The 27,411-nt window shown below is 39.3% G+C and overlaps 1 protein-coding gene across 2 annotated transcripts in view; it reads left to right on the top strand.

Moving 5' to 3' along the window:
• The first annotated feature begins 276 nt into the window (after positions 1–276).
• trappc11 (trafficking protein particle complex subunit 11) overlaps positions 277–27,411 on the top strand; it is a 33,247-nt gene continuing 6,112 nt past the window's right edge. The window contains exons 1-27 of one of the 2 annotated variants that reach the window (XM_046859259.1): positions 277–332; positions 2,430–2,665; positions 2,748–2,917; positions 3,516–3,586; positions 4,978–5,092; positions 5,198–5,297; positions 6,315–6,388; positions 6,476–6,572; positions 7,756–7,889; positions 8,186–8,333; positions 18,351–18,444; positions 18,938–19,017; positions 19,459–19,537; positions 20,476–20,530; positions 20,620–20,765; positions 20,857–20,918; positions 21,357–21,489; positions 23,412–23,542; positions 23,711–23,869; positions 23,973–24,160; positions 24,853–25,001; positions 25,095–25,216; positions 25,362–25,481; positions 25,572–25,637; positions 26,644–26,800; positions 26,891–27,002; positions 27,172–27,263. In XM_046859259.1, coding sequence (XP_046715215.1) covers positions 2,462–2,665; positions 2,748–2,917; positions 3,516–3,586; positions 4,978–5,092; positions 5,198–5,297; positions 6,315–6,388; positions 6,476–6,572; positions 7,756–7,889; positions 8,186–8,333; positions 18,351–18,444; positions 18,938–19,017; positions 19,459–19,537; positions 20,476–20,530; positions 20,620–20,765; positions 20,857–20,918; positions 21,357–21,489; positions 23,412–23,542; positions 23,711–23,869; positions 23,973–24,160; positions 24,853–25,001; positions 25,095–25,216; positions 25,362–25,481; positions 25,572–25,637; positions 26,644–26,800; positions 26,891–27,002; positions 27,172–27,263 — 3,058 coding nt within the window. In that variant the 5' untranslated portion in view covers positions 277–332; positions 2,430–2,461. Of the gene's footprint in view, positions 333–1,166; positions 1,323–2,429; positions 2,666–2,747; positions 2,918–3,515; positions 3,587–4,977; positions 5,093–5,197; positions 5,298–6,314; positions 6,389–6,475; positions 6,573–7,755; positions 7,890–8,185; positions 8,334–18,350; positions 18,445–18,937; positions 19,018–19,458; positions 19,538–20,475; positions 20,531–20,619; positions 20,766–20,856; positions 20,919–21,356; positions 21,490–23,411; positions 23,543–23,710; positions 23,870–23,972; positions 24,161–24,852; positions 25,002–25,094; positions 25,217–25,361; positions 25,482–25,571; positions 25,638–26,643; positions 26,801–26,890; positions 27,003–27,171; positions 27,264–27,411 lie in introns of those variants that run through there. The other variant, XM_046859258.1, reaches the window with a different exon arrangement.

Here is a 27,411-nt window from a genome sequence, read left to right as displayed (position 1 = left end):
TGTAAATCTCAGATAAAAAAAGTTATTTGACTGTCTATTTTTTTTTTTCTTTGTTTTCTTATTTTGGAAACAAAGCCCAGTTAGCACGGGCTGGAAACAAGCTGAGACCTGCATCCACTTCCTGCTTGGTGCATCACAGTGCACATGCTCCTCTCTTTGACCACTAAGAGCTTCTAGAGAGGGAATAAATCCTCCTATATATCTTTAGAATCCGGCACTCATTGGCTACATTTTCCGTCAATCATTGTGCTTCTATAATGCTACTGGCTGAAAATAAAATGCTTGAAATGATAGGTGGTGCATAACAACAGGTCACTACACCTGCATATAGAGTGAGTATTCAAGCCCGAGATTCTTCCTTTCTTTGACTTTTTATTTATTTTTATTTTTTTAGTGGGTGGTCCAACTAAATTATAACACATTTATTGTTTGGAGCAAAAAATGCGTTTGTGACTGTTTTTGCAATAATTGTTCAAGTATTCATTTTTTTAATGCATGTTAATGATGTGTACACAAATTCAGAAAATACATTCATTATAGGTTTTCCAACAGTGATCTCAAATCGGTGCTTGAGGCTTAGACTTTTAGAATGATTTTTAGAGCGTCATTTTTACGCTTGTCCCTTTTCATTTAATCTATTGTTAAACATTAACAATGAGAATATGAAGGCATTAAAATCACATTTTACAAAGACACAGAACTGAAGCATTATGCGGAGGAACAAAGCTCAAATCCAGGTATCATCTCTCCTACCTGAGATATGGTCATCCCAGAAAGGTCGCGCAGGGGACAGAGCCACGGTGACCGTCGTATGTTGTGACCCTAGAGGGCGCTGTTGCTAAAATACAGCTTAAAAAAGATAGTCTAGAGAAGTTCGCTACGCAAACAGCGTAAATGCAAACGCCAACGTCCACTGTTCATTAAGAGAACAGTGCAGTCGTGCTGCAACGAAACAGATGGAGGCGCCATGAACTGTTCATAAGAGACTCATTTACAGAACTTAAAATAAAACAAAGCTATTCTGGTCTTTCTGTTATTTCTAACGAGCTGTAATATGTAAAGAAAGAATATCACTGTGCTGTAATGTACACATTAAAAATTCTTTCTGGACGTTTTCCTGTTTTTTTCCTGCATACTTTCAACCTAACCGACAGATGGCAGTAATGTGTATTTTCCTATGGGAACAGTACACCACCGAAAAAGAGATCCGTGGGTCATGGGTTGTCAGTTAGCCTGAAGCTCTACCAACATAAACATGGTGTAGAAATAATTTAAATGTCGGGGAGTTTCACTGTTCCTTGATCAGATTCACACACACACGGGTAAGTAACTGATCATGAACAGTTCGGTTCTGCAGTTCTGCCATACTGATCTTGAGTAAAGAAGTGTTTAAGGAACCAACTAGCCGTTAGCTGCACCGGGCTAAAGACTAGTCAGTGCCGTAGCGTTAGTATTTTAATTATATTTACATTAAACTCGCAATGTGACCTTTTACAACGGGCTTCCTAGTGTCTTTTTGAAGAGTTTGTGTAGTACATAAAGTACTGCTGTGGCTTTTTCAGCATGATGAGGTAATAAGACTGACATGGAGGCTATTGAAGCTCTTCATGTCCTCCTTTGGCTCGAAAAAAATACAAAAGAAAAAAAAAAAAGTACGCTGTGTATATGAGAAGCCTTTAAAAACAATTTAACTTATTTGACATTTAATTTTATTTTGCATTACACAGTACACCTTACTACTCAAATAACCATGACTTCTATTCTATATTTATGTTTAGAGAGAGTGAGAGGGAGACTGTCAATAGTTTTTGGTTTGTTATATGCAACAAAAAATGATGACTTTATTATTATTTTTATTTTTTTAAACTTTATTTCCATTTTAAAATCCTTCCCTTCATTAACCCCCATGAATAACAGCTTTACATATTCTTGGCATTGGGACATTTTGTTTCTTGATTCAAACTGTATAACGCAACCTGGAAAAACTATCACTACTGAATTTTTGCAAGATCCTGCGATCAACTATCGTCGCTGATTAATCGGCAAAACCGATGAATCTGTTGACCTCAAATTATCGGTACTGGTAGAAATCTGAAACAGTGTTTTGAGTTAAATTATCTGATTTTGATAATGCTGTACATTCCTGAAGAGTGTATCCTCCAGGACTTTTTACATGTCCTGTTTAACATTACCAGTACATTTTACCTGTCAGGAAAATAAAGCTGATTTTGATTCTAAGACTAAATGCCATGTTACCCTTCATTTGGAGGTGTGCAGGAATGTTGATGCGCTCACAAAGAAATTATGAACAATCTAACCAGCTCATGTAGTTATTTTTTTTGTGATATTGTCTAACAAATGTAGTATTTTTTTTTAAGTAGAAATGATCTAGTAATGATCTAGTAATTTAGGGTCTTTGTTCATCTTAGCTGTAGGTTGAAGCAGCAGCTCCTTGAGGAAAATGAGTCCGACACAGTGGGAGCTCCCGCCCGAGCTGTGCTGCAGGCCAATGGCCTTTGTGGCTCTGACAGGCCTTGACGTCATCTACAACGCCATCCATCGTGCCATCTGGGACGCCTTCTGCGCCAACCGACGGGCCGACAGAGTGCCCATTTCATTTAAAGTGCTTCCAGGAGACCACGAGTACCCAAAATGCAGAACCAAGGTAAAAAGTGACTGAATCAATCTTACGGTCCCCTTGATAGAAGATCTCAAAGCTGACTTTATGCTCTGATGTATTTGAACAGAGAACCTCTTATGAGTGGTACATCCCTAAGGGTATCCTGAAGACAGGCTGGATGAATAAGCACCTAAACCTTGTGCCTGCACTGGTGGTGCTGTTTTACGAGTTGGACTGGGACGACCCTCAGTGGAAGGAGAAGCAGTCCGAGTGCGCCACCAAAGTGGAAATCGTCAGGTAGCTGTGAATAGGATGTGGATTCGGGGCACATTGCTGCCTGATCATTCCTTTTTTCTTCCTCTAAGAGCATATTTTGAGCATGTTTTATTTGATTGTAAATAGAGATCTGTGAACAGAATCCAACAGAACAGTAGTGTTGGCAAAAATTGAACTCGTATGATCTCGGCGATGCAGCAATACAAACTTCTAACACAAAATTGCTTGTTGCTTATTAAATGCTGGTAAAAGATGTAATATTTTAGCAAAAAAAGAAAACCGTGAGTATTACGGTTTATTTGATATCACTATTATATTGTCCTAGTGCCAATCACTACCCATAACCACAGCTGAAATTGTGTATGTTATACGGTGCGTTTTAGTGAAAAAGATCTCATTTCTTGGCCAGAAAGGTTTAATCAGGCAACTGGTGTTAAATTGTTAAAATCCCAGTTTTTTTCCAAATACCTTTAAAATCATCTAATCAGTTCCAGTATTTGTGGGGAAAAAAGATTACAAACTGCACCTTTGAACTTTGTGTGTTCCCAGTACATACTGTAATGCTTTTCATTAATAATAGCACATTAATCTTATTTTGTTTTGTTTTTCTGCTATATAGGACAAGTCTGCAGGGCAGAAACACTAAAGTTGCTGTTGTTTTAATACAGAAGAAAACTCCTCTTCCACCTGGTATGGCTAAATTCTATTACATTTTAAAGTTTGTGTTTAGAGCTATAAAACTAACACAGGGAAGATTTTTTTTCTTTTTTTTCTTTTACATGTACCCCGTGAGAGGGCCCTAACTACAACACAGGTCTTTTTTTGTTACACTCTGACATGCTGAATTCAATAATAAAGGCTACAAATCAGTTGGCTGTCCTGCGATCTGTAACATCTGGTGGAGTGAATCATTTGAATCAGTGTACTAAAGCACAGAATATCGTGAACATTTGTATACACATTCTGAAGGGCCATATATCTGCCAGGGCTGTATTACACGTGCTGAAACACCTAATTTGTCACATCTGTATACACATACTAACCTACCAAATATTTATCACATCTGTATACACGTACTGAAACGCCTAATTTGGCACATCTGTATACACATACTGACCTACCAAATATCACATCTGTATACACGTACTGAAACGCGTAATTTGTCACATCTGTATACACATACTGACCTACCAAATATTTATCACATCTGTATACATGTATTGAAACACGTAATTTGGCACATCTGTATACACGTACTGAAACGTCTAATTTGTCGCATCTGTACACACGTACTGACCTACCAAATATTCATCACATCTGTCTACACGTACTGAAACGCCTAATTTTACATCTGTATACACGTACTGACCTACCAAGTATTTATCACATCTGTATACATGTACGGAAATGCCTAATTTGGCTCATTTGGATACACATACTGACCTACCAAATATTCATCACATCTGTATACATGTACTGAAACGCCTAATTTGTCACATCTGTATACACATACTGACCTACCAAATATTCATCACATCTGTATACACGTACTGAAACGCCTAATTTGTCACATCTGTATACACATACTGACCTACCAAATATTAATCACATCTGTATACACGTACTGACCTACCAAATATTCATCACATCTGTTTACACGTACTGAAATGCCTAATTTTACATCTGTATACATGTACTGACCTACCAAATATTCATCACATCTGTATACACATACTGAAACGCCTAATTTCACATCTGTATACACATACGGACCTACCAAATATTCATCACATCTGTATACACGTAGTGAAATGCCTAATTTGTGCCACATCTGCATACATGTACCGAAGGGCCAAATATCTATCCTATCTGTATACACATATTGAAGGACCTAATTTGTGTCCCATCAGTACACACATCCTGAATAATCAAATATCCAAGGAACAAAAACAGCTCTGCGATCACTTGATTTTAAGCTAATAATTGTTTTATATAATCTACAAGCAGTTTAGTTTATATGGTCCGTGTCATACATTGCTGATTGCTGATACTCATCCGTTTGCGGCTTGCTGTTCTGTTAGGTGAGGATGTGGTGGCGTCAGAGAGAGCTGCGGCTCTGTGTAATGCCTGCGATCTCTCAGCAAAGTCCCTGTTTGTCCTCCCTCACACCGATCACCTGGTGGGCTACATCATCAGGTCAGAATTGAATTATTGCACAGGAATGAGGGAATGTTATATTATTGCAATTGTTTGTTGTGTAGTTTGATATTTGTGTTTTTTGCTCCATGTGCACGCGTTTAGGTTGGAGAACGCGTTTTACGAGCACGCGCAGACCTATTACTACAACGAGATTCGGAGAGTGAAGTCTCACAAAGAGTTCCTCAATAAAACCACTCATCAGGTACTCGCTGGATGTTAGAAGAGCCACCACGACTCACTCTGAGCTCCAAATCAGTCTGCTCTGTTTCTGTTTGGTCAGTGTTAGAGGGTTGTTCTTGCACATAGGATTTGCTCTTTAAAGGTCTCATAGCTATGGGGCATTATCTGGATTAGAGTAATATAATTATCAATATAAAATCTATATGTCTGAAATGTGATAAAGCTTTTATAGCACTTGAATGAAAGGGTAACTGGTGATCGATTTCAAGAGTCAGAAAATGATATGGTTTTGAGCTTCATTTGTGACTTGTTTATTAGCAGCCACAAGGAACGTGACTTTAAAAAAAAAGCTCTGTTCCTCATTTTGTAAGCTGCTTGATTGGGAGATTAATAGGTGTTTGATGCTAGTAGTTGGTTTTCTTTTGGAAACATTTTGCATGTGTTTTTATCATTTTTTGTAGGTTTACATATAAAAACATGTGACTGCTTGTCTGACTTCTTTGTTAGCAGCCACAATAAACCTGATATATCCCAGAAATAACCACACTAATTTTTAGCTACATTGTAAATGTTGACAAATTGACTGTGAAATATTTTCAGTTCATCAAAACATTAATCTCCTCACATGCACTCTAATAATTTGTGACCCGATTGATTGGAAGCTGATTGTAGATGCCTGTTGTTATTTTTCTTGTGAAATTTGGTCACTTCATGTGGGATTAAATGTAAAACATGCGGTGTAGGATGAGGGGAAAAAACTGCATCACTGCTTTGCGCAATGTAGACACTAGGGGGCACAAGGTGTTTTCAAATTACTATGGCATTATTATGTGGTTTCCTGTATGGTGCAACATGTAATTGATTATATATTGGTTTATTTTTATAGTGTGTCCTCTTTTTGTTTATTAATTCTATAACTGATGTTTGGAACTAAACTGCAAAAAAAGTCAGATTTCTATTAGAATTTTTACTCCTGTTTGGGGATTAAAAAGCTTCAAATGACTCTCATTGCTGGTTTTCTCACCTGTTTGTTTCCTAGCTGCTGTTTGTGAGGCACCAGTTTAAAACTGGCTTCTTCAGCGAGCTCAAACAGGACACACAGAATGCTCTCAAGTACGTTACATGCTATTTTCACTGTAATAGGGCTTTTTCAGAAACAATACACACAAACTTTTTATATTTATATTTTCTCTTGAACAGATACTATAAAACAGCATACAGTCTCATCCACGAGCTCCGAGCCCATGAGACCAACATGCTGGAGATCAAGACTTTGGCTGGGTTCATCAATTATAAGGTGTGTTTTCAGGATCGTCATCAGCTTTTATTTCCAGTAATATTGTTTGATTTGAATTAATAGAATGATGATAAAATGGGGTACGGGGTGTAGTGTAATCTAACAAACAACAAATATAAATAGCTTTATAAAAAAGTTATATAAATAGTTTCATATTCAGTACACTGACTTCTTCTTCCTGCTACTCTGCTTTTCACTTCCTTCCCTTTTGAATATAAATAAAAAAGAAACAAAATATTAACAAACGTTTCATATTATTTGAGTTTGACTTTTTGTGTAAATGACGAACATGAGTATGAACAAGGAACTTTTCAGAGCATAGAACATCATCTGAAACGATATCTTATAAAAAAACATATTATAAATAATTTTTGTTACTGAACAAATACGTATAAATCTGCCATGTACACGCTGCAGCTGAGTTATCATAACTTCTCTAGCTAAGCAATACGCACACCATTTACATCAATGTCCTTATAAAGAGGTTTTTCCTCATAAGGTATTTTCTCTATAGATTATTATGGGAATTGGAAATGGCAGGTTTCAACGTTGTTTCTTTTACAGCCAAATCACCCCATCATGTCTGCAGAAAGTCCAGTCCACATTTAGTTCCCACTAGCTGTTATAATCACCTCAAAATGTTTTGGGACGAGATTTGTTCTCATTCAGCCACATTTAAAGCATACCTTCATTGAGCTGGCTTTGGGCACTGGGGCATTGTCATGCTGGAACAGGTTTGGATTTTTAGTCGGGTGTCCCAGTACTTTTGTCCTTATTGCGTATGTAAACCGAGGATTTAAATTCAAAGAAAATCTCATATATTGCACTGCAGCACTGTTTTGCTAAAGTATTATATATTTCAGGTTAAAAAAAAGAACTAGATGTTACAAACTGCAGTTTAAAAAAATTATAATTGAAATAAATAAAGGCATCAGTAATAATAATTTGAGTATTTTTGAGAAGAAACAAAACAATTAGGACTACAGCATTAATAATATAATCTTGATTACCATTTGCCCATCATGCGATTGAAGTTTAAAAAACCACATACAACATTTTGTGCACCAGTACTGGCCACATGTCATGTTTCCGGCCAAAAAAAAAAAAACCTTACACACACACACACACAATTGTGAAACCGATGTTGATCTCACCTCTCTCTCCCACGGGCGTCTCACTTTAGATCTGCAGGCTGTGTTTTCAGCACAACACCCCACTGGATGCCATCGCTCAGTTCAGGAAACACATTGACTTGTGCAAGAAGAAGATCGGGAGTGCTGAGCTGGCCTTCGAACATACCGCCTGGATGTCTAAGCAGTAAGACCATTGTTTTTTTTTTTGTTTTTTTTTCTTCTTCTGTTTTTCTGAAGTGTTTTCGCAGCAACAAGATCGCCTTACTGCTAGCTGAGAGCATATGATGTAGTGTTCATGCAGCATTAATCATTTTAACGGGTTTAGGGTTGGTTTCCGTAACGTCTTATTGTATTGTGTTGTAGTTCGTAATCATGGAAATCTTTACAATCGCTGTAGTCTTTACATTTGACGTGTGTGTGTGTGTGTGTGTGTGTGTGTGTGTTTTGTTGTTCCCTTTTCCCTCCCCCCTCCCTCTACAGGTTCCAGTCATTTGGTGATCTGTTTGATGAGGCGATTAAACTGGGCCTCACAGCCATCCAGACACAGAACCCTGGTTTCTACTACCAGCAGGCTGCTTGTTACGCCCAGGAACGCAAGCAGCAAGCCGCCCAACTCTGTAACCATGAGGTAGAGCTACTAAAACACACTCCCAACTCTTTACCTCTCTCTCTCTCTCTCTCACTCTCTCTATCATGCACTCACTTTATTTTCTAAGCAGCTTGCTCACCATGACAAAGCATACTCATTCCTCATTTCTCAGTTGAGCTACAAAATAATGTTTTTTAAAACCAGGTCATTGATCTCTTGATAAGTTGCTTCTGAATCTGACTTTTTTTTTTGTAATCACATTTAGAGTGCATTCAAAAAGTATTGAGACTCTCTCTCTCTCTCTCTCTCTCTCTCTCTCTCTCTCTCTATATATTATATATATATATATATATATATATATATATATATATATATATATATATATATATATATATATATGTAACCCTCTTTGCCGGTGTGCTCCCCCAATTGTCTCTGCGTTGTGTTTGAATGAAGGATGAACGAGGAGGACACCACGATTGTTGAGTCAAACAGAGCAGCTTTCTTTAATTAGGCTTCTTTATCCAACTCAGTCACTTTCACAGCAGAACCAACCCTGACACCGCCTTTTCACAAAGGAAATAGAACTGGGGAAACAGCTCCACCCTTGCGAATAAAGGTTTAATCCACTAATAACAAAGAACACACAGCTCCCTCCAAAGGCAGGAAGAGCAAATTACACTATCCCTACATCCACCCCCACCTTAAATGATGTCGTCCCAGTCATCTGTAAACTCAGGTTAAACCTAAATAATTGAAATCAAGCAAATTTAGAACTTAAGACACTATCAAGTATGCGCATGACTAACAGCGTTGCTAAAGCAGGTCTTCCTGGCCTTGGCAGCTTCCCACAATTTTCTTCCTCTCTCTAACTTCTCCTGGTCACTTTCACCATTTATGGCATGAATGTCTAAAGAGAGTCTACTTGGTGGGCACCTTTTCCGGTCAGGATATCTCCTCTCTGGACAGCCAAGATCCGAGACTTCCAGTGGTGTCTGCTCATTTTGCGCTGTCCTTTCTCCCACAATCTCTTCCAACAGACTCTCATTCTGTTTGCACTCTTCGGCCGCAATATCTTGCAAACCCACACTTGTGCACTGTGTAATTCTGCCACTTTCTCCACTCTCGCCAGTTTCCACCACTTCCACTTCTCCCTCAGCATCACTTGAGTCTATCCCAGACACTTCTGCAATGTCCGACTCATCTCCAGCTAGGTGCTTTGAGCCCACCGGGAAAAACATACACTGGGCCAGAAGATTTCGGTGGATAACTCTTTCCCTGTCACCATCTTCTGAACGAACCACATACACCGGAATGTCTGGCTGTTTCTTTACTACAATATATGGATGTGGTTCCCACCTGTCAGCCAGCTTCTGTTTTCCCTCAACATAACACAATTTCACCATCACTCTGTCACCAGGTTGAAACACATTACTCCTGGCTTTCCTATCATAGTGCTTCTTCTGAAGTTCCTTAGCATGCCTCGACATTCTGTCTGCCTCACCATAAGCGTATGTCAAGCATTCACGCAGCGACTGGACATATTCACTGTACTTACATGGCGGTTTTTCAGTTGTCAGCCCGAAAATAAGATCAACAGGCAGTTGTGGATGTCTTCCATACATCAGAAAGTATGGCGAGAAACCAGTTGAATCATGTTGAGTACAATTGTATGCATGTGTCAGTGCATCAACATATTCATGCCACCTGGGTTTTTGATCAGGATCGAGAGTGCCCAGCATATTCATCAGAGTTCTGTTGAATCTCTCTGTGGTTCCATTGCCCTGTGGGTGGTAAGGGCTGGTATGAGTCCTTGTGATTCCAGTCAACTTGCACAACTCTTTGACCACTGTACTTTCAAAATTTCTGCCCTGATCAGCATGGAGTCTTGTTGGGAACCCAAATCGGCAGAAGAAATTCTTCCAGAGCACCTTTGCCACCGTGACAGCCTTCTGGTCTTTTGTGGGGTAAGCCTGAGCAAATCTCGAGAAATGATCGGTTACCACCAGAATATTCTCTATTCCTCCCTTAGACTTTTCCAAGACAAGAAAATCCATGCAAATCAGTTCCATAGGGGCTTTAGTGTGAATGCTCACCAACGGAGCCCTATTTCCAGCTGTTGGAGTTTTTCTCAGACAACATCTTTCACACTGCTCACACCAGGACTTTACCTCTTGACGCATTCTTGGCCAAAAGAACCGTTCTTGGACCAGATTCACAGTACGTTCAAATCCCAAATGGCCAGAATCATCATGAAGACTTGTTTTAGCTATAAGTCTCATTTTCTCTGGTAACACCAGCTGGGCCACGGACTGTCCCTGGGAATGTTTAACTTGTCTGTAAAGAATTCCATCTTTGACCATCAGTCTCCTCCATTCTTTTAAGAGAACCAGTGTATCTCTTCCTTTCTCCAACCTTTCTCCGCGTCTTGGCTTTCTGTTCAATGTTTTGTAGTAGAGAACAGGCCCAATGACAGGGTCCTCTTTTTGATACCCTCTGATCTCTAACTTTGTCATTACAGGCAGTGCATCAGTTCCTGCCCCATCAAACAGGTTAGCTGGCTTATCAATAACTTGCACAAACTCGCCCCCTGTGCATTCATCAGTTCTCTCTGCTTGCTCACTATCATCTGCCTGCTTTCCACCTGAGTCAGCTCCCCAGGACTGGTTTCTCTGAGTTGAAGAAATTAACTGTGGACATGACTGAAGAGTTTCTGTAACCTCTTGCCTCGACATTCTTGAGAGTGCGTCAGCATTTGAGTTAGACTTCCCTCGCCTATACTCAATGTCAAAGTCAAACATGGCAAGTTGCGACACCCAGCGCTGGCCCGTGGCATCCAACTTTGCAGTGCTCATCACATATTTAAGAGGGTTGTTATCAGTCAGCACAGAAAACTTATGTCCATAGAGGTGGTCATAGAACTTTTCTGTAACTGCCCACTTTAGAGCTAAAAACTCCAATTTGTGTGCGGGTAGCGGGTTTCTGGCGGCCTCAATCCTCTGCTGGCATAAGCAATCACCTTTTCCTCATCGTCTTGAACTTGTGCCAGCACAGCCCCCAGACCCTCGCCAGAAGCATCCGTTTGCAGCACAAATGGCAAGCTGTAGTCAGGGTAGCCCAGAACTGGTGCAGTAGTCAATCTCCTTCAATGCTTCAAAAGCTTTTCACATTCGTCGGACCATTCAAATGGCTTCTCAGGTCCATAAGCTCTTTTGAACCTCTTTTCTTTTTCTTTGGGTCACCAGAAGTAAGTCTATACAGGGGTGCCACCAATGTTGCATATCCCTCAATGAACCGTCTATAGTACCCAGCGAAACCAACAAACGCCAGCACCTCCTTCACATTTGACGGCCGCTTCCAGTCCTTGACTCTGCTTATCTTCTCAGGATCTGTATGAATACCCTCCGCTGACACCACATGGCCCAGGTACTGAACTTCCTTTCTCAACAGGCTGCACTTTTGAGGCTTTAGCTTCAAACCATGTTTGCGGAGCCGGCTGAACACTACTTCCAACCGCTCAAGGTGCTCTTCAAAGGTCCTAGAGAAGATAATTATGTCATCAAGATAGATCAAGAGACTTTCAAAATTCAAGTCACCTAAACAACAGGTCATCAATCTTTGGAATGTTGATGGGCCATTTTGCAGACCAAATGGCATACGGTTGGCCTCATATAACCCCATGGGGGTACTGAAAGCAGTTTTGTGCTTGTCCTGCTCAGCCACCTCAACTTGCCAGTAACCAGATGTGAGATCAAGAGTCGAAAAGAACCTTGCCTGCCCCAATGCCTCCAATGCGTCCTCTATTCGTGGTAGAGGAAAAGCATCTCTGGTGCTACAGGAATTCAATTTCCTGTAGTCCATCTTTTTTTAGACACAACAACAATGGGAGATGCATATGGGCTTTTACTTGGACGAATGACTCCAGCTTCTTCCATCTGTGATATGGCCTTCCGTACCTCCTGGTACTGAGATGGAGGTATTTTCCGATAAGCGAGGCGGAAAGGTTTTGGGTCTACTAGTGGAATCTCATGTTGCACAGTGGTGGTATGTCCATAGTCCGTGGAGTGTTTGGAGAAGACATCAGCATTCCTCCGCAACAAATCCTTCAGCAATATCAACTGCTCCTCACCTTCCAGTGCTGCAGGTCTGAGATCAACTCCACATGTCACACTATGGTCAGACTCAGCACTAGTTATCTGCTGTTGACTTTGAAAAGACACTGAGCTCTCACAGTGACTCTGACACATGAATTGATTTTGATATGGCAGTCGGCACTTGTCTCCACTTTCAAAAACATTTTGGACTAGGAAAGCATCTGCCAACAGGGTCCTTGGATTGACTATGACATCCTTCCCAGACAGGTTCAAAACACGGACAGGAACACAACCTTTTTTCACATCAGCAATCAGCCTGGCAACTATAAGGCCTTCTGGTATTTTTTTTTCGAGCTTATCCTCCACCAGAATTGTGTAATTTGTTTTCTTTGGCCCACCCATAACTCTGCCAATAACATCATGCTCCATACCAGCCGGTATTTTTATTCTGTGGCCAGCATACTGAACTTGACCTACCCTGCCCATAGCCCCACCAGGCTCACTCTTATTTAGATCCATGAATGCAGAGTGCCACTCAGGATAAGACAATTTCACTTCAGCCAGATATTTTTTGCCATATGATGCTTTGAGATCATTTCTGGAAACCCTTATCACATTAGTCCCAATTAGCAATGGAACACTGGACCGGTATTCTGTTACAGGGACAACAAAAACAGGAACATTTGAATACACCCTCCCCAAAAACTTTAGGTTGATACAAAGCACACCAACATAAGATACGGGCTGGCCAGCGGCACCTTCAATGGGGATGTCTGATGGCTTCAACTCCTGAGTACGCAGAACAGGATGCTGTCGCCAAAACTCATCAGTAATTGTCGTGACTTGAGAGCCAGAATCAATGAGAGTCTTACACATCTCTCCATCCACTTCAACCACCCCTTCATTACAGGGATTTACTAGCCCCCGCTATCAGCTAGTTTAGACTTGCCCGTCTCATGTTGCTGGGGACTTTGTTGCCTGCCTGTGGTTGCCCCGGTAACCACAGGCTTTACATGTTTAAATCCTGCCTGGTCTCTGCTTCATTTTCAGCCTGGACTGTCACATCACTGTCATCACTGTCCGACACAAACGTGCAATGTGTCCCGTTTTCCCATAGCGATAGCACACTACGCCCCTTGCATCAGTGTCATTACCCCCTTGAGATCTCCGGGCCTGAGTAACCACAGTCCATGGCGATGCTCCAACTCTAGCCTCCAGCTGCATCAACCTATTCTTTTGATCCTCTTGGCTGCATACCAGTTTCTTTACCAAGGCAGTTAGTTCAGACAGAGTTCCGTCGGTTCACTTTCTCAGCGATCTGATTTTCTCCATTCTGGTTACTGCAGCCAGTCGTAAACTGAGCCTGGGCATATGTCTTTTTGGCTTTTGGCTGCGTTTGGAACTTTTTTGTCTCTCGAGCAAGGTTACGAAGCTCTGTTTGAAGTTCACGAAAACTTAGGAGTCTAGGCATCATTGGAGCCAGCCTGTTATAAACTTCCTCATCATTTAATCCTCTCATAAACTGACGAGTCAGTTTGCTATCTCGATCTGGGAAAGGACGGCCTTCATACTGTGCCCCTTCCACTGAACGTAAGGTTGCCTCCAAAGCAATGGCGTATGAACATGCAGATTCACCAGTGCACTGGTATCTCTCATAAAAATCAGCTAATGGGTCAAGAGATGTCTGCATATCACTATACTCGGCTCGTAGTTCTTCAAAAGCTCTGCTGGTATTCTGCTCATTGGGAGAGAGATTCAGAACTAGCCTTCTGGCTTCGCCACTCAGATGTCGCACCACTGTGGCAAAACCCAGATTTTCAGGCATCCCTCCTGCATCAATAAGATACTGCATGTCCCGTATCCAGTCTTCAATAAGAATCCTGCAATCTGGACCACCACTGAATATTTGCACATTACGTACCTGGTGTGTCTGAGTAAAACCGGGTTTTATCAAGGGATTTGGTTGTTGGGCATACATTTGTGAACCACGATACACTGGCACAGTCATAGGAACATGCACGGGAGTTAAGGAAGTTGACACAATGCCACAGTTCGAATGTAATGTGTGCTGTTGATCATTGTAATTTTTGTTCACATTAATTTGGTCTATTTCCCGAGAAAAGCTGGTATCCGTCAAGACAGTCGTTACTGCTGGGAGAAATGGGTCAGGTGGTGTTGAGTACATGGTATTTGGTACACCATGGCATGAGGACTGAGGAGCCGGAATCCCTATTGGATGGCCAGTCAAATTAGCTTGTGGTGTAACAACCTTTGATTCAGAAAAATTCAGACAATCTGGGGAAATGTACATATTGGGATAATAAGGAATGTTGGCTTTAGGTGGCATAGATGATGCTTGGGGTGGGTGTGGGTCATTTGGGAAAGGGGCCTGGTCAGGTGTCGTTCCGCTAGCCATATTTGGTGAAGCATGACTGTTGGTGACCCGGTCATTCATGTTAGCTTGGAATTGGCCATTCGTCAAATTAGGCTGGTGCAGACTAACTGCAGACATATGCATGGTGGTTGGAAGTTTACTAGGGGCATTATCTGGGGCTTGTGGGTGAGCTGAGGCCTGATGTTCATAGGCTTTGGGACAGTTGCCAGACTGTTGCCAGTGAGGCACATTCTTTCGTTGTACTGCTAACTGCGATGACTTAGGCCTGACGGACTGTTCAATGTTAACATCTGGCTGGGACCCAGTCCCTATAGTCAAACTGACAGGCATACCTATTTGATTTTCTTGGACTTTGTCTTGCTTTGCTGGTAACCATGGGGTGGCCTGAAAGGGCTGTCTTAATGGTACTTGGAGACAGTGAGGTGGTCGATGAGGGTGGTTTCAGGGAGCCCTTGCATTTCTCTTTCACTTCTTTGACTATTTAATACCCGTGCAGATCAGTGTGGACGTAGTGTACAATCCTAAATATATATTGTTTGCAAAATTATAATTAAATGAATTGCAATTTAGTAAGTGGATGCGTTTGTGTTTATCATGTGTTTTCTACTCAAAAAGAACTTTATCAACCTTTAAATCACACAGGATGAGAAAAGAAAAAATAAATAAATAAAATAAACAATGAAATACAATTACCCATTTCAAGAGATTTAACTATATACTAAATACTATTTAAATACAGGACATTTGTTTTTTTTGTTTTTTTTTTACTAATTATCCGAAAGCTTACTTCCATTGACATAGAAAACCAACAATCCGGGTCACGGCACCAAAGATGTAACCCTCTTCGCCGGTGTGCTCCCCCAATTGTCTCTGCGTTGTGTTTGAATGAAGGATGAACGAGGAGGACACCACGATTGTTGAGTCAAACAGAGCAGCTTTCTTTAATTAGGCTTCTTTATCCAACTCAGTCACTTTCACAGCAGAACCAACACTGACACCGCCTTTTCACAAAGGAAATAGAACTGGCTCATTACAATGTCCAACATAGATACATATACATACATACACACATTTATAACACACTAAATATGGATGTGGCTACAGCTAAATAGTAAGTCATGGTTCACAAATTCACTGAAAACCAAAATTAAACTACTGCATGTAACAGACAAATGTTGGCTGTAGCCAAAATAAAAAGAATAACACATCACGACATTACATAAAATATGCTGCACCACATGGAACACAGAAAACATGCAAGAAATAAAATATATAAAAACAATCCATCCAATATAATTTCACAAACATTTTATTAAACCCTTTGTAAAACAATATATTTCTTTGAATAACATGGATGGCTAACCTAATTGGATAAATTTAACATATATTATTGAGAACAGTGAAAATCCTTCTTACCTTTTTACAAAGGAAATAGAACTGGGGGAAACAGCTCCACCCTTGCGAATAAAGGTTTAATCCACTAATAACAAAGAACACACAGCTCCCTCCAAAGGCAGGAAGAGCAAATTACACTATCCCTACATATATATATATATATATATATATATATATATATATATATATATATATATATATATATATATATATATATATATATATTTCACTATATTCGATTTTTTGTTGCAGCCTGATACTGCAATCGTTCAAATAGATTTATTTTTTCTTATTAATCTACAATTAGTGCACTAGAAGTGAAAACAGACTTCTAGAATTCTCTGTACTTGTTTTTAAAATGACAAAAACTAAATTATTAAATGTGCCTAAGTATTCAGACCATTTACTACATTTACTATTTACCATTTACTACAGTTCTTTGTCGAAGCACCTCTTCTTTTTGGGTATGGTGCAAGCTTTGCACAGCTGGATTGGGGAATTCTGAAATTCTTCTTTGCAAATCCTTTCAAGATCGGTCAGGTTGGATGGGGACTTTCAGGTCTCTCCGGAGATGTTTGAAAAGGTTCAAGTCAGGGCTCAGGCTGGGCCACTCTAGGACCTAAGGCACTCCTGTGTTGTCTTAACTGTGCACTTAGGGTTGTTGTTGTTATGTAGAAAGGTGAACCTTCAGCCCAGACCAAAGTTCTGAGCACTGTGTAACAGGTTTTTATTTAGAATATCCCTGTATGTTGCTTAATACAGCTTTCCCTCAACCCTGACCATTCTCCCAGTCCTGTCCTCCAGACATGACATGTGGAATTGAGGCCATACAGTTCAATCTTGTTTTCATCAGACCAGAGAATCTTGTTCCACAAAGTCTGAGAGTCCTCCAAGTGCTTTTATTTATTTATTTTTTTGCTTTGCAAACTCCAAGCATGGGTTGTGCACTGAGGAGAGGCTTCTCTCTAGCCACTCTGCCATAAAGCCCAGATTGGTGGAAGGCGCATTGATAGTTGTAATGGAACATTGTCCCATCTCCACACAGTATCTCCGTAGCTCAGTCAGAGTGACCATAAGGCTTGTCTCCCCTGATAGCTCAGTTTGGCTGTGTGACCAGATCTATGAAGAATCCTGGATGTGCCTTCTTCCATTTGAGAATTATGGAGGCCACTTCAGTCTGTGGTTTGCCCCAGCTCTTGAAGTCTGCAGACAGTTCATTTGACCTCATGGCTTGGATTTTGCTCTGGTATGGATTCACATGTCGGGTCCATTTTCCCCATGAATAAAAATGCACATTGTTTTTTTTTTGTCCAAATGCTCAAATCCACTGATGTGAAATCCAGTAGTCTCGTATTAATCTCTTTACATGACCGATTGTATACTTGTCTAATGTACAGTCATACAGCACCTATTTACCGCACTGCACTCTCACTCTGCATTGTACCACACTCTCTGTGTATAAGAAGACATTCTTTAAGACTCATCTCTCTTCTGGCACCTAGCTGGTGGAACAAACTTGCACTTTCAAACAACTTTTTATTTTTATTTTTTTCTCGCAAAAATGTTTTATACAAATTTTCAGTTCATGTCCTAATAAACCAGCGTTTAAGATTTTTGTTAGGAGTGAAGAGGATGGGCAGAATTAGAAACAAATTTATTAGAGGGACAGTGCATGTAGGACATTTTGGGGACAAAGTGAGAAAGGCCCAATTGAAATATTTTGGACATGGGCAGAGGAGGAACATGGGGTATATCAGTAGGAGAATGCTGAGGATGGAGCCGCCAGGAAGGAAGAAAAGAGGAAGACCAAGGAGGAGGTTTATGGATGTGGTGAGGGAAGACATGCAGGTAGTTGGATTCAAAGAGGCAGATGTAGAGGACAGGGTAGTATGGAGACGAATGATGCGCTGTGGCGCCCCTAATGGGAGCAGCAGAAAGAAGTCGTCGTCTTAATAAACCAGCATTAGAATATATTTCTTGATGAAAATATTTTTACTTTTTAAACTTGCTCTGTTTAAGGATGTCATATGTGTAAATATAAACTGTTTAATATTTCTGTCAGTTGGATACTGGATCTGTTTTAGTGCATTATTTTCCAACATATATTTGTGAAGAATGTATAGACAGTATAGTAATGCTGTTGTTTTTTGTTACTTGTGATCCTTATTGTAGCCCAGTGTTAGTTTCCCCACATTGGACCCTTCGGAGACAAACACCGGAGCTCTGGATTTTTATGGACAGAGACAATGGAGACAAGGCCATCAGAGTGAGTGTCTAAACCTTGTTGCGAATGTACTTCAGTTTGATGGTGCTAAGTGAGCAGCATTGTTCACATACGAATCTTCTGCAAGTCTGGAGGATTAGATCCAACATTCAATAGATCATGTAAGAGACAAAACCTCCCAGTTTGTCTGTAAGGTTTAGCAATTTCATACTCGGTTTCCTTTTAAGAGTAGTGTGAGAGTAGTATTGTGTAGTGTGACGTGCGCTACTGTCCACTATTGACACTGGTGTTCCTCTAGCGCCATCATTTCTGAGGGAGTGCACAAGCATCAAGACAAATGATCTCAGCATATGTGAGGCAGCCATTATGTACACGCATACACACTGCCTATGTTTAATGAAATATTTACACATTTATTGTAGCATGTACAGGCTTTTAGATCTAGGATAGAATACTGTATGAATAAATCTGCACTTTTGCACCACATCTGTATGTTCAGGTTCTCAGGATTCCTGCATGATGTCTTTTTTTACAGGTATTGATCCACCTGATGCAGAGAAAGAAAAACAGGGCATTCACTCTCTCCAGCTAAAGGAGAAGGACGTACTGCATTCGGTCAGCCTCTTTTTACATCCGCATTTATCACCTGTTAAAAAAAACACTTTTCACACTCGAGCCATTTGATGATGTTCCTGTTTCTTGTCGTTGCATGGGTTCTTATCGTTACATTTCTTCTGCTCTTTTAAATAAATTCTGCTCTGGTGAAGTTTTCTGTTTAACTATGCAGAGACCATTTTTCACACTCAACTTTCACACGCAAACTGTTGAAAAGAAAATAAGTGATTATCTTCTAGTGGGTAAAATAAAGTGTTTTGTTAGGGCCTGCCATAAATAATGATAATATTGTACTTTCCTATTGTATTTATTTTGTAATAATATTTAATTATATATATTTTCTAATTCAGTATGATTTGTATATGAGAACATGTCCGTTCATGATTTTAGCTTGTACTGAATGGTTATAAAGGATTGTGCGTGTGTGTGTGTGTTTCACAGGAGTTGATCATTGCATTGCTCAGTAATGCCGTTGCCCAGTTTAAGAAGTACAAGTGTCCTCGCATGAAGAGCCATCTGAGTGAGTGTGCAACGTGTTTCTGAAGCATCACCTCCTCCACATCCGTTTGACCATTTAGAAACTATACTTTCACAGTCGGAAACACTTTACATTACATTCACACTTTAAACATTGTTTCACTTAAATGCTCACCTATGTGCTGGCGACAAATGTGGGTTTGCGTTTGCAATGCTATTCACGTGGAATTATGCCACTGCTTACCGGTTCCTGGAATGCAGAATTTCCTCCTGAACCCAAATGTACAACCAATTGGTTCTACTTTTACAATTTTTTTTCGTTGCTGATGGAAGCTGAAAAGTTAAATCTTATTAGACTGACACCAAAGAAATATCGAATTCTCCAATCTGATTGGTCAGAAGGTGTTTTTGTTTGTTTGTTTGTTTTATATATATATATATATATATATATATATATATATATATATATAAAACAGTACTTAAAGCTGCAATAGTATTGATTGGTTTTCTTCAAGTAATAAAGAATAAATATATACAGTAATCCCCTGTTTATCGCAGTGGTCACGTTCCAAACCCGCCCGCGATAAACAAAAAACTATTCATTTGAAATAATTCCATTGATTGGATGTTTCAGCAAAACGAACAGGATTTAACATTGAGTTTAACACCACTGATCGAAAACAGTTAAAGAGGAGGTCAAACTCAGTCAACAAGACAGGCAGGATACGGAATAAAGTGTAAAAACAAAGCAGTAAATAAAAGCATTGCATTCTGCTGATTCTTAGTAGGGTTTCTTGGCTGTCAGTTCATTAATTTTTGATGTTTGGTTCTGCGCTGGGGCAACTCTCAGGATAGAGTGAAGGTTTGTCACTTTGCCAGTTATAATAAGTATAATATTACCGTGCAGGCCGGAAGTTGTTCGGGGCCTTGGTTTCAGCATGTCTGTTGTAGATGACGTAATAATCGTATGTGTATTTGCAGTGGTCCAGATGGGTGAGGAGTATTACAATGCCAAGGATTACACTAAAGCATTAAAGTGAGTGACCTGTTCTAATTGTAGTGCTGTTTATGTGTAGTATAAGGTAAACAAGTGTAGGAATGAAAGTGTGTGTGTGTTTCATGTAGACTGCTAGACTATGTGATGGTCGACTATCGTACTGAACGCTGGTGGACTCTGCTCACCTCCATCTTGGGTACAGCACTGAAATGCTCATACCTGATGGGCCACATTAAAGACTACATCACCTACTCACTGGAGCTGGTGGGCAGAGGTAGCTCATTCCTTCATTACCATCTTCTGCTTCAGGTCCGGCGCATGCAGTATTAGTGTGTTTAAAACTCTGGCTTTGTGTCCATGCTTAGCTTCTACTCTGCGTGACGAACAAAAGTCCAGGATTGAGAAGAACTTGATCAGAGTGCTTATGGTGAGTGAATCACGGAGAAATTTTGGAGCAAATTATGTATGTGTAGCGCAAATAAAAATACCATACAGGATTGGATGAAGGACAAGTCATATTTAGCTTGTGATTGCTCAATATTAAGCTTGCACAATGCTAACGCCAATCACTTTACCTCATGCGGGGAGAAATTCAGTAGATCTTCTACAAATATTTAAAAAAGAATTTTTCCAATCACAGTGAAGGTCATCTCCATCTGAAAACAGTAGCACTGTTTTGTATTCTTTAGTTTAGCCTTTTTGTTTGCTGCACAATTTCAGATTAAAGCCACAGATTGTGTGTTATTAAACTATATATATATATATATATATATATATATATATATATATATATATATATATATATATATATATATATATATATATATATATATATGTGTATGTGTGTTTGTTTGTTTCTATTCAGAACGAGGTTCCTGAGCCGGAGCTGGAGTGTGACCCAGGCTCTGTAAAGGCAGCTCAAGTGCTCTGGAGTGATCGTGTCTCACTGGCCAGCAATAACGAGTTCACCGTTGAAGTGCAGGACTATGTGCCCTTCAGTGAGTACTGATACACATAGTGTGAGCAGTTACAAATGTTCAAAATAGAGGTCTCCTGAAAAAAAAAAACGATTGGGAACCACTGGTGTAGGGTATAACACTGTATAATTATGTAGTGCTCTACATACTTAGTAAAACTTTAGGACATATGTTTTGTTTGTTTTTACATTTATTTAGATACCCGATGAATTTAATTATTTATAAATAGACCTATGAAGCAATTCAAGTGTCACTTGTTTTAAAGCTATAAGTACGATAGTAGTCCATGAGCATTTGAATATGTAAAAATTATGAAAATTTCATTTAGATTTTGAATGCTGAAAAATTGGCATAAATAAATATATAATAAATAAAATAATAAATATGGCAGCTCTAAAACATTAATACACATTAAGCCAACAACAATGAATCCAGTATTTCATTACAGTACTTTTAATACCGCAGTGTGAAATATAATGTGTGCTTCTTATCGATTCATTTGCCAGCCAGTCCACTTCCTCATTTCACACATGATGATAAATTGTAACCTCAAGAAAAAAACTGGCTAGTGTAAAGAACACTCCATTGCAGAACGGACTGTAGGGGTACTGAGTATCTGCAGGTATAACAGGGTATGTTGGTGAATTAGTTTTTTTTCTCAGTGTTCTATATAACCATGCAGTGGTGCATGATGCGGAACAGGCCAATAAATGCACCTTACTACTTAAAATAATTTGCCTAAAAAAACTGAAAAGGCAAATCTGAGTCATTGTACATGTCTGTCTGCTTTTGTGAGGAGCAGGACACTAGATATTTTAAGGGCTGCAACAACGACTCGATAATGATCGATAATGAATGTCGTTATCGATTAGTTGGGCAGCTCAAGTTTTGCTTTAGTGTGATACACACTAAGTAAGATACGCAGCCGCTTGCGAAATGGCATAGAGTTCAGGGTCAACCAGCAGCAGGAAAAAGTGTGTCCCCCAAGTCCCGGATGAAGACGAAACATCAACAGGGTGAGTAAAAACTGTAGAATTTATCATGTGAAAATTGAGTAGTGTAATGAAGTGCTGTTGTGTAACTGTGGTTGTTTGTAACTTCATCACAGTCACACTGGATCTGTTCTGTCGTGACTCGCATCAGGTTGCACAATCAGTTCGCTCGTGACATAGTGATAAATTCAATTAAAACGGTGCGAACAAACACTAAATCTAAAAGCAGCAAATAACAGCAGATCACATTGTCACTTTTTTTTTTTTATCAAGCCTGTTCGCTTGCTGCGTTTCATCCATTCTCTTTTTATAATCTACTACAACAGTTAACTTATCTGTTTTTAGCGGCTTTACTAAGTTCAAATGCTTGTTTTCTATGTTTGTATATTTAATTTATGCGTATATCATTTAATTATTATACAAAATTTTATGTATTCTAATAGCTTATACTGTATCTTCACAACTGAACAAAATGTGTTTTTTTTTTTGTTTTTGTTTTTAACAAACTTTAAACAAAAATTGTCAAAATAATGTATTACAAAGCATGGTTGTCAACTTCCACCTGCAATTATCATTAAAAACAATGCAAATATTGAGTTACCCAAATTGCTTCACTTCGCATACGCAAATGCTGTTGTTTTTTTTATTTTTATTTTTTACAGAAAGACACAAGCCAGCATGAGTGAATTTGGAGAATGAGGAGAAATCCCCCATGAACTCATCAACAAGCAGCCGCTATATGCTTTAAAATGTCACAATTAAAGATAGTTAAACTCAATATGTGGCTTTATATTTTTTTATGTACACTTTTATAAAATAAATACTCTGAATTAGGGTTTTATATAGTTATAATAAGCAAAACATTAAAAAAAAATGTCTGATTAATTGATTATCAAAATAATTGTTAGTTGCAGCCCTATATATTTTGGTGATGTGTTTTTTCTGTCTCAGTCCAATGCAAGGCCAAGTTCCTGTCTCCCAGTTTTCATGTCGATGAGCCCGTGCAGTTACACGTGTACTTAAAAGCCGACTGTCCCCATCCTGTCCGATTTGCCAAACTGGGCGTCAGCCTCAGCAACTCGGTGTGTTTGTGTGTGTGTGTGTGTGTGTGTGTGTGTGTGTGTGTGTGTGTGTGTGTGTGTGTGTGTGTGTGTGTGTGTGTATAATATACATTTCTTTCTCCCTTTCTCTTTCTTCTACTGTAAGTGTATATATTAAAGTAATTGCTCTTGTCATTATTATTTTTTTAGGAGTATAACCAGTTCTGCCTGGTGGATGAAGAGTCATGCAAAGAAAAGGACATTTTAGAAACATCTACACAGCAGAACATGTGTCTGGTTCCTGGGAAAGCCCGGAAGTACTGCTTCAAATTTGTGGCCAAGACTGAGGACGTCGGAAGAAAGATCGAGGTACAAAATTGGAGATTGTTCTGTAAAAGAAAATTTATTTATTTATTCATTTATGTTTTATATATTATTCACTTGTGTGTAATTAATGACTCCTCTGCTTCAGATCACACATGTGGACCTGATGCTGGGCAGCGAGAGCGGTCGTTGTGTGTATCTCAACTGGAGGGGAGGAGGCGGTGACGCCGCATCTACCCATGAGGCTCTGCAGGCATCACGCTCTTTTAAGAGAAGGACCCGTGTCCTGGAGCAGCAGCTTGACTGGGATGCCATTTCCATCCAAGCTAGCACCATGTAGGTTACTCCTTTTTTAACACAAATGTGTTCGATCATACACACACACACACACACACACACACACACACACACACACACACACACACACAATTAAACTTCTGAAACAGCTGGAAGACCTGCATGCTTTCTGACACATAAAGCTTAACATTTACTCGTGTAGTGTTTTTTTTTTTTTTTTTTTTTTTTTTTTTAAATAGATGGCAACACATTACTTTTAGAAGATAATCATGATCTATTTTCTGCTGGTTTCCATTCTACAACCTAGTTATTATATAGTTTGCCAGGTACATGCATTTTTTTTTTTTGTTTTAAAATTTGTCAGTTGTTTGCTATGTAACATAAAGCAGTTGTGAATCCAGTTAATATTCAAGAGCAAATGAAAATACTTTGGTAACTAATAGGTTATTTGTCAACATTACATACACTGGTGTTTACTGATTGATTTTTCCTGAATGCTGCTCTAAATTTTACAACCTGTTACAGCCTAAGGTATTGATACACAAACTTCACTTGGGGTTTTTTGGAGTTTTGGATTTTTATTTTATTTTGCTCCTATTTCAGAGAAAGCATTTTATAGTGCAAAAATATGAACCATCTTTCATCCCTCTTTCCCACTGCTAGGCACCACATAGAACACTTTATAACAACATGATGAGTGAAGACTCAGTGAATGACATTTTTCTGTGTAGGATCATATCCCGAGTTCCCCGAATCTCTGTACAGCTGCGTCACGATCCTCCAGCCCTGACCAATGAGATGTACTGCATGACTGTCACCATCCAATCAGAGGAGGACACAGTTGCTAAGGATGTCAGTCTCACTGCTGGCCTCAAACCTGGTACACACCCACCCACACACAAACCCACACACACAGCAGTTAGATGCATATTTGGTAGTGCATTGTAGGATAACAAGTCTGTCTGTGTTATAGGTCAGGATGCAAATCTCACACAAATGACCTACGTTACACTGAATAGCTCAGAGGTGTGTGATGAAGCACATCCAGCTTTACTGACTGATATTTCAATTGGAGAGCTGCAGCCAGGGCAGAAGGTAAAACTAACAAAAGTGCTCACACACACTACTATCACATGCTAATAAATCAATGGTAGTAAATCAATAGGCTTTTATAAATAGCCTTTATATACATATTTAGTGAGTAATATTTTGTGTTTGTGTGTTACTTTGTAATAACCAGATTGAAAAGAAGCTGTATATCCGCTGTGTGAGCACTGGATCCAGAATCTTTCTTTTTCATGTCTCTTATGCAATGAGCACCACGGTGGAGGGTAAAGACATCACATGCAGGTGTCACAAGGTGAGCTCCGTCTTACCAAAGTGCACAATTTCAGTTTCCTTTATTAAATTTTGTCTCCAAAATTCGATTAACTTCATTGTTATTGTTCAGGATGAAACCGTGACCATAGACACAGTTGTTCCATTCGAGGTGGCTTTCAAATTTGTGTCCACTAAGGTAATGTTTTCTAAGTATAATATTGAAATGTACTTAATAATATCTATAGAAATGTAATGTTGTGTAAATTTGCCCCTTCCTGGGTTTTTTTTGCATGTTTTTCACAGTTTAATGTTCCAGATCATGAAGCTAATTTAAATATTAGTAAAAGATAACACAAGTGAACACAACATGCAGTTTTTAAATGAAGGTTTATTATTATTGATGGAAAACAAAATCTAAAACTGCATGGTCCTCTGTGAAAAAGTGTTTGCCCCCCCCTGTTAAAACTGTGGTTTATCACACCTGAGTTAAATTTTTCTCACCACATCCAGACCTGATTACTGCCACACCTGTTCACAATCAAGAAATTTTTTAAATAGGACCTGCCTGACAAAGTGAAGTAGACCAAAAGATCCTCAAAAGCTAGACATCATGCTGAGATCCAAAGAAATTCAGAAAGAAATGAGAAAAGAAAGTAATTGAGATCCATCAGTCTGGAAAAGGTTATAAAGCCAATTCTAAAGCTTGTAGTGTGATGGTCTGGGGCTGTTTTGCTGCTTCAGGACCTGGAAGACTTGCTGTGATAAATGGAACCATGAATTCAGCTGTTTACCAAAAAATCCTGAAGGAGAATGTCCGGCCATCTGTTCATTACCTCAAGCTGAAGCGAACTTGGGTTCTGCAGCAGGACAATGATCCAAAACACACCAAAGACCAAACCTCTGAATGGCTGGAGAAAAAGAAAATGAACCCAACCAGTTATTAGCTTAAGGGGCAAACATTTTTTCACACAGGGCCATGTCTGTATGTGTGTATGTGTGTATGTGTGTGTATGTGTGTGTATGTGTGTGTATGTGTGTGTGTGTGTGTGTGTGTGTGTGTTTGTGTGTATATATATATATATATATATATATATATATATATATATATATATATATATATATATATATATATATATCTCTATCTATCAATCAACTTGTGTTTTGAATGAACACACTATATCAGTTTTATTTCTCTGTGCCAGTTTGAACACCTGGAGCGAGTGTGCGTGGATGTGCCCTTCTTGATGATGACGGACATTTTGAGCGCATCGCCGTGGCCTGTGCATTTAGTTAGCAGTGAGCTACAGCTGGCTTCCAACATGGCTGCTGTCGATGAGCCCCAGAGCCAGGTGGAGGGAGGTGAGAAAACAGCACTGAATCATTGAAAGACCAATAATACAGCGTGGCCGCTTCTGTTTAGTGTTGTGTGTTTGTTTTTTGTGTTTGTAGTGGTGCTGCAGACCGGCGAGTGCGCAAGCGAGTGCTTCAGTCTCAGATGTCCTCCTGTTCAGAACGGTACCAGCACCATTGCAGCAGGACATTACCTCATCTCCTGGAAGAGGTGTGATTTTTCAGCGATAGCTTACTCCATATCATTCAAATGACAGCGAATAAAATCCCATTACGCAAATTTGTATGTCAGCAGTGTTTCCATTTCTGTTTTTTTTTTTTTTTTTTTTTACAAAACAGCTTAAAAAAAGGTTTTGATACTATATGTACTTGTTTGTAAGGAAATCTGCATGCTCCGAGACACCAGTTGTTAAAACGAGTATGATCCTGCCTCACGTCATCGTAGAGACTATTCCTCTGTATGTGCATGCTGGTAAGTCAGATTTTAATTAATCTTAGCATATTAATTTGCATAATCTATATAATTAATATTCTTGCATTATTTTAGGAAAATAAAAAAAAATATATATATTTTTTAAGTATATAATAAGCATATACTATTTCCAAGGATGCCAATAATT

This window comes from Silurus meridionalis, chromosome 10, assembly GCF_014805685.1.
Source record: "Silurus meridionalis isolate SWU-2019-XX chromosome 10, ASM1480568v1, whole genome shotgun sequence".
NCBI lineage: Eukaryota > Metazoa > Chordata > Actinopteri > Siluriformes > Siluridae > Silurus > Silurus meridionalis.
The sequence above is the reverse complement of the archived record's forward strand: the minus strand, read 5'-3'. Positions and strand labels throughout refer to the sequence as shown.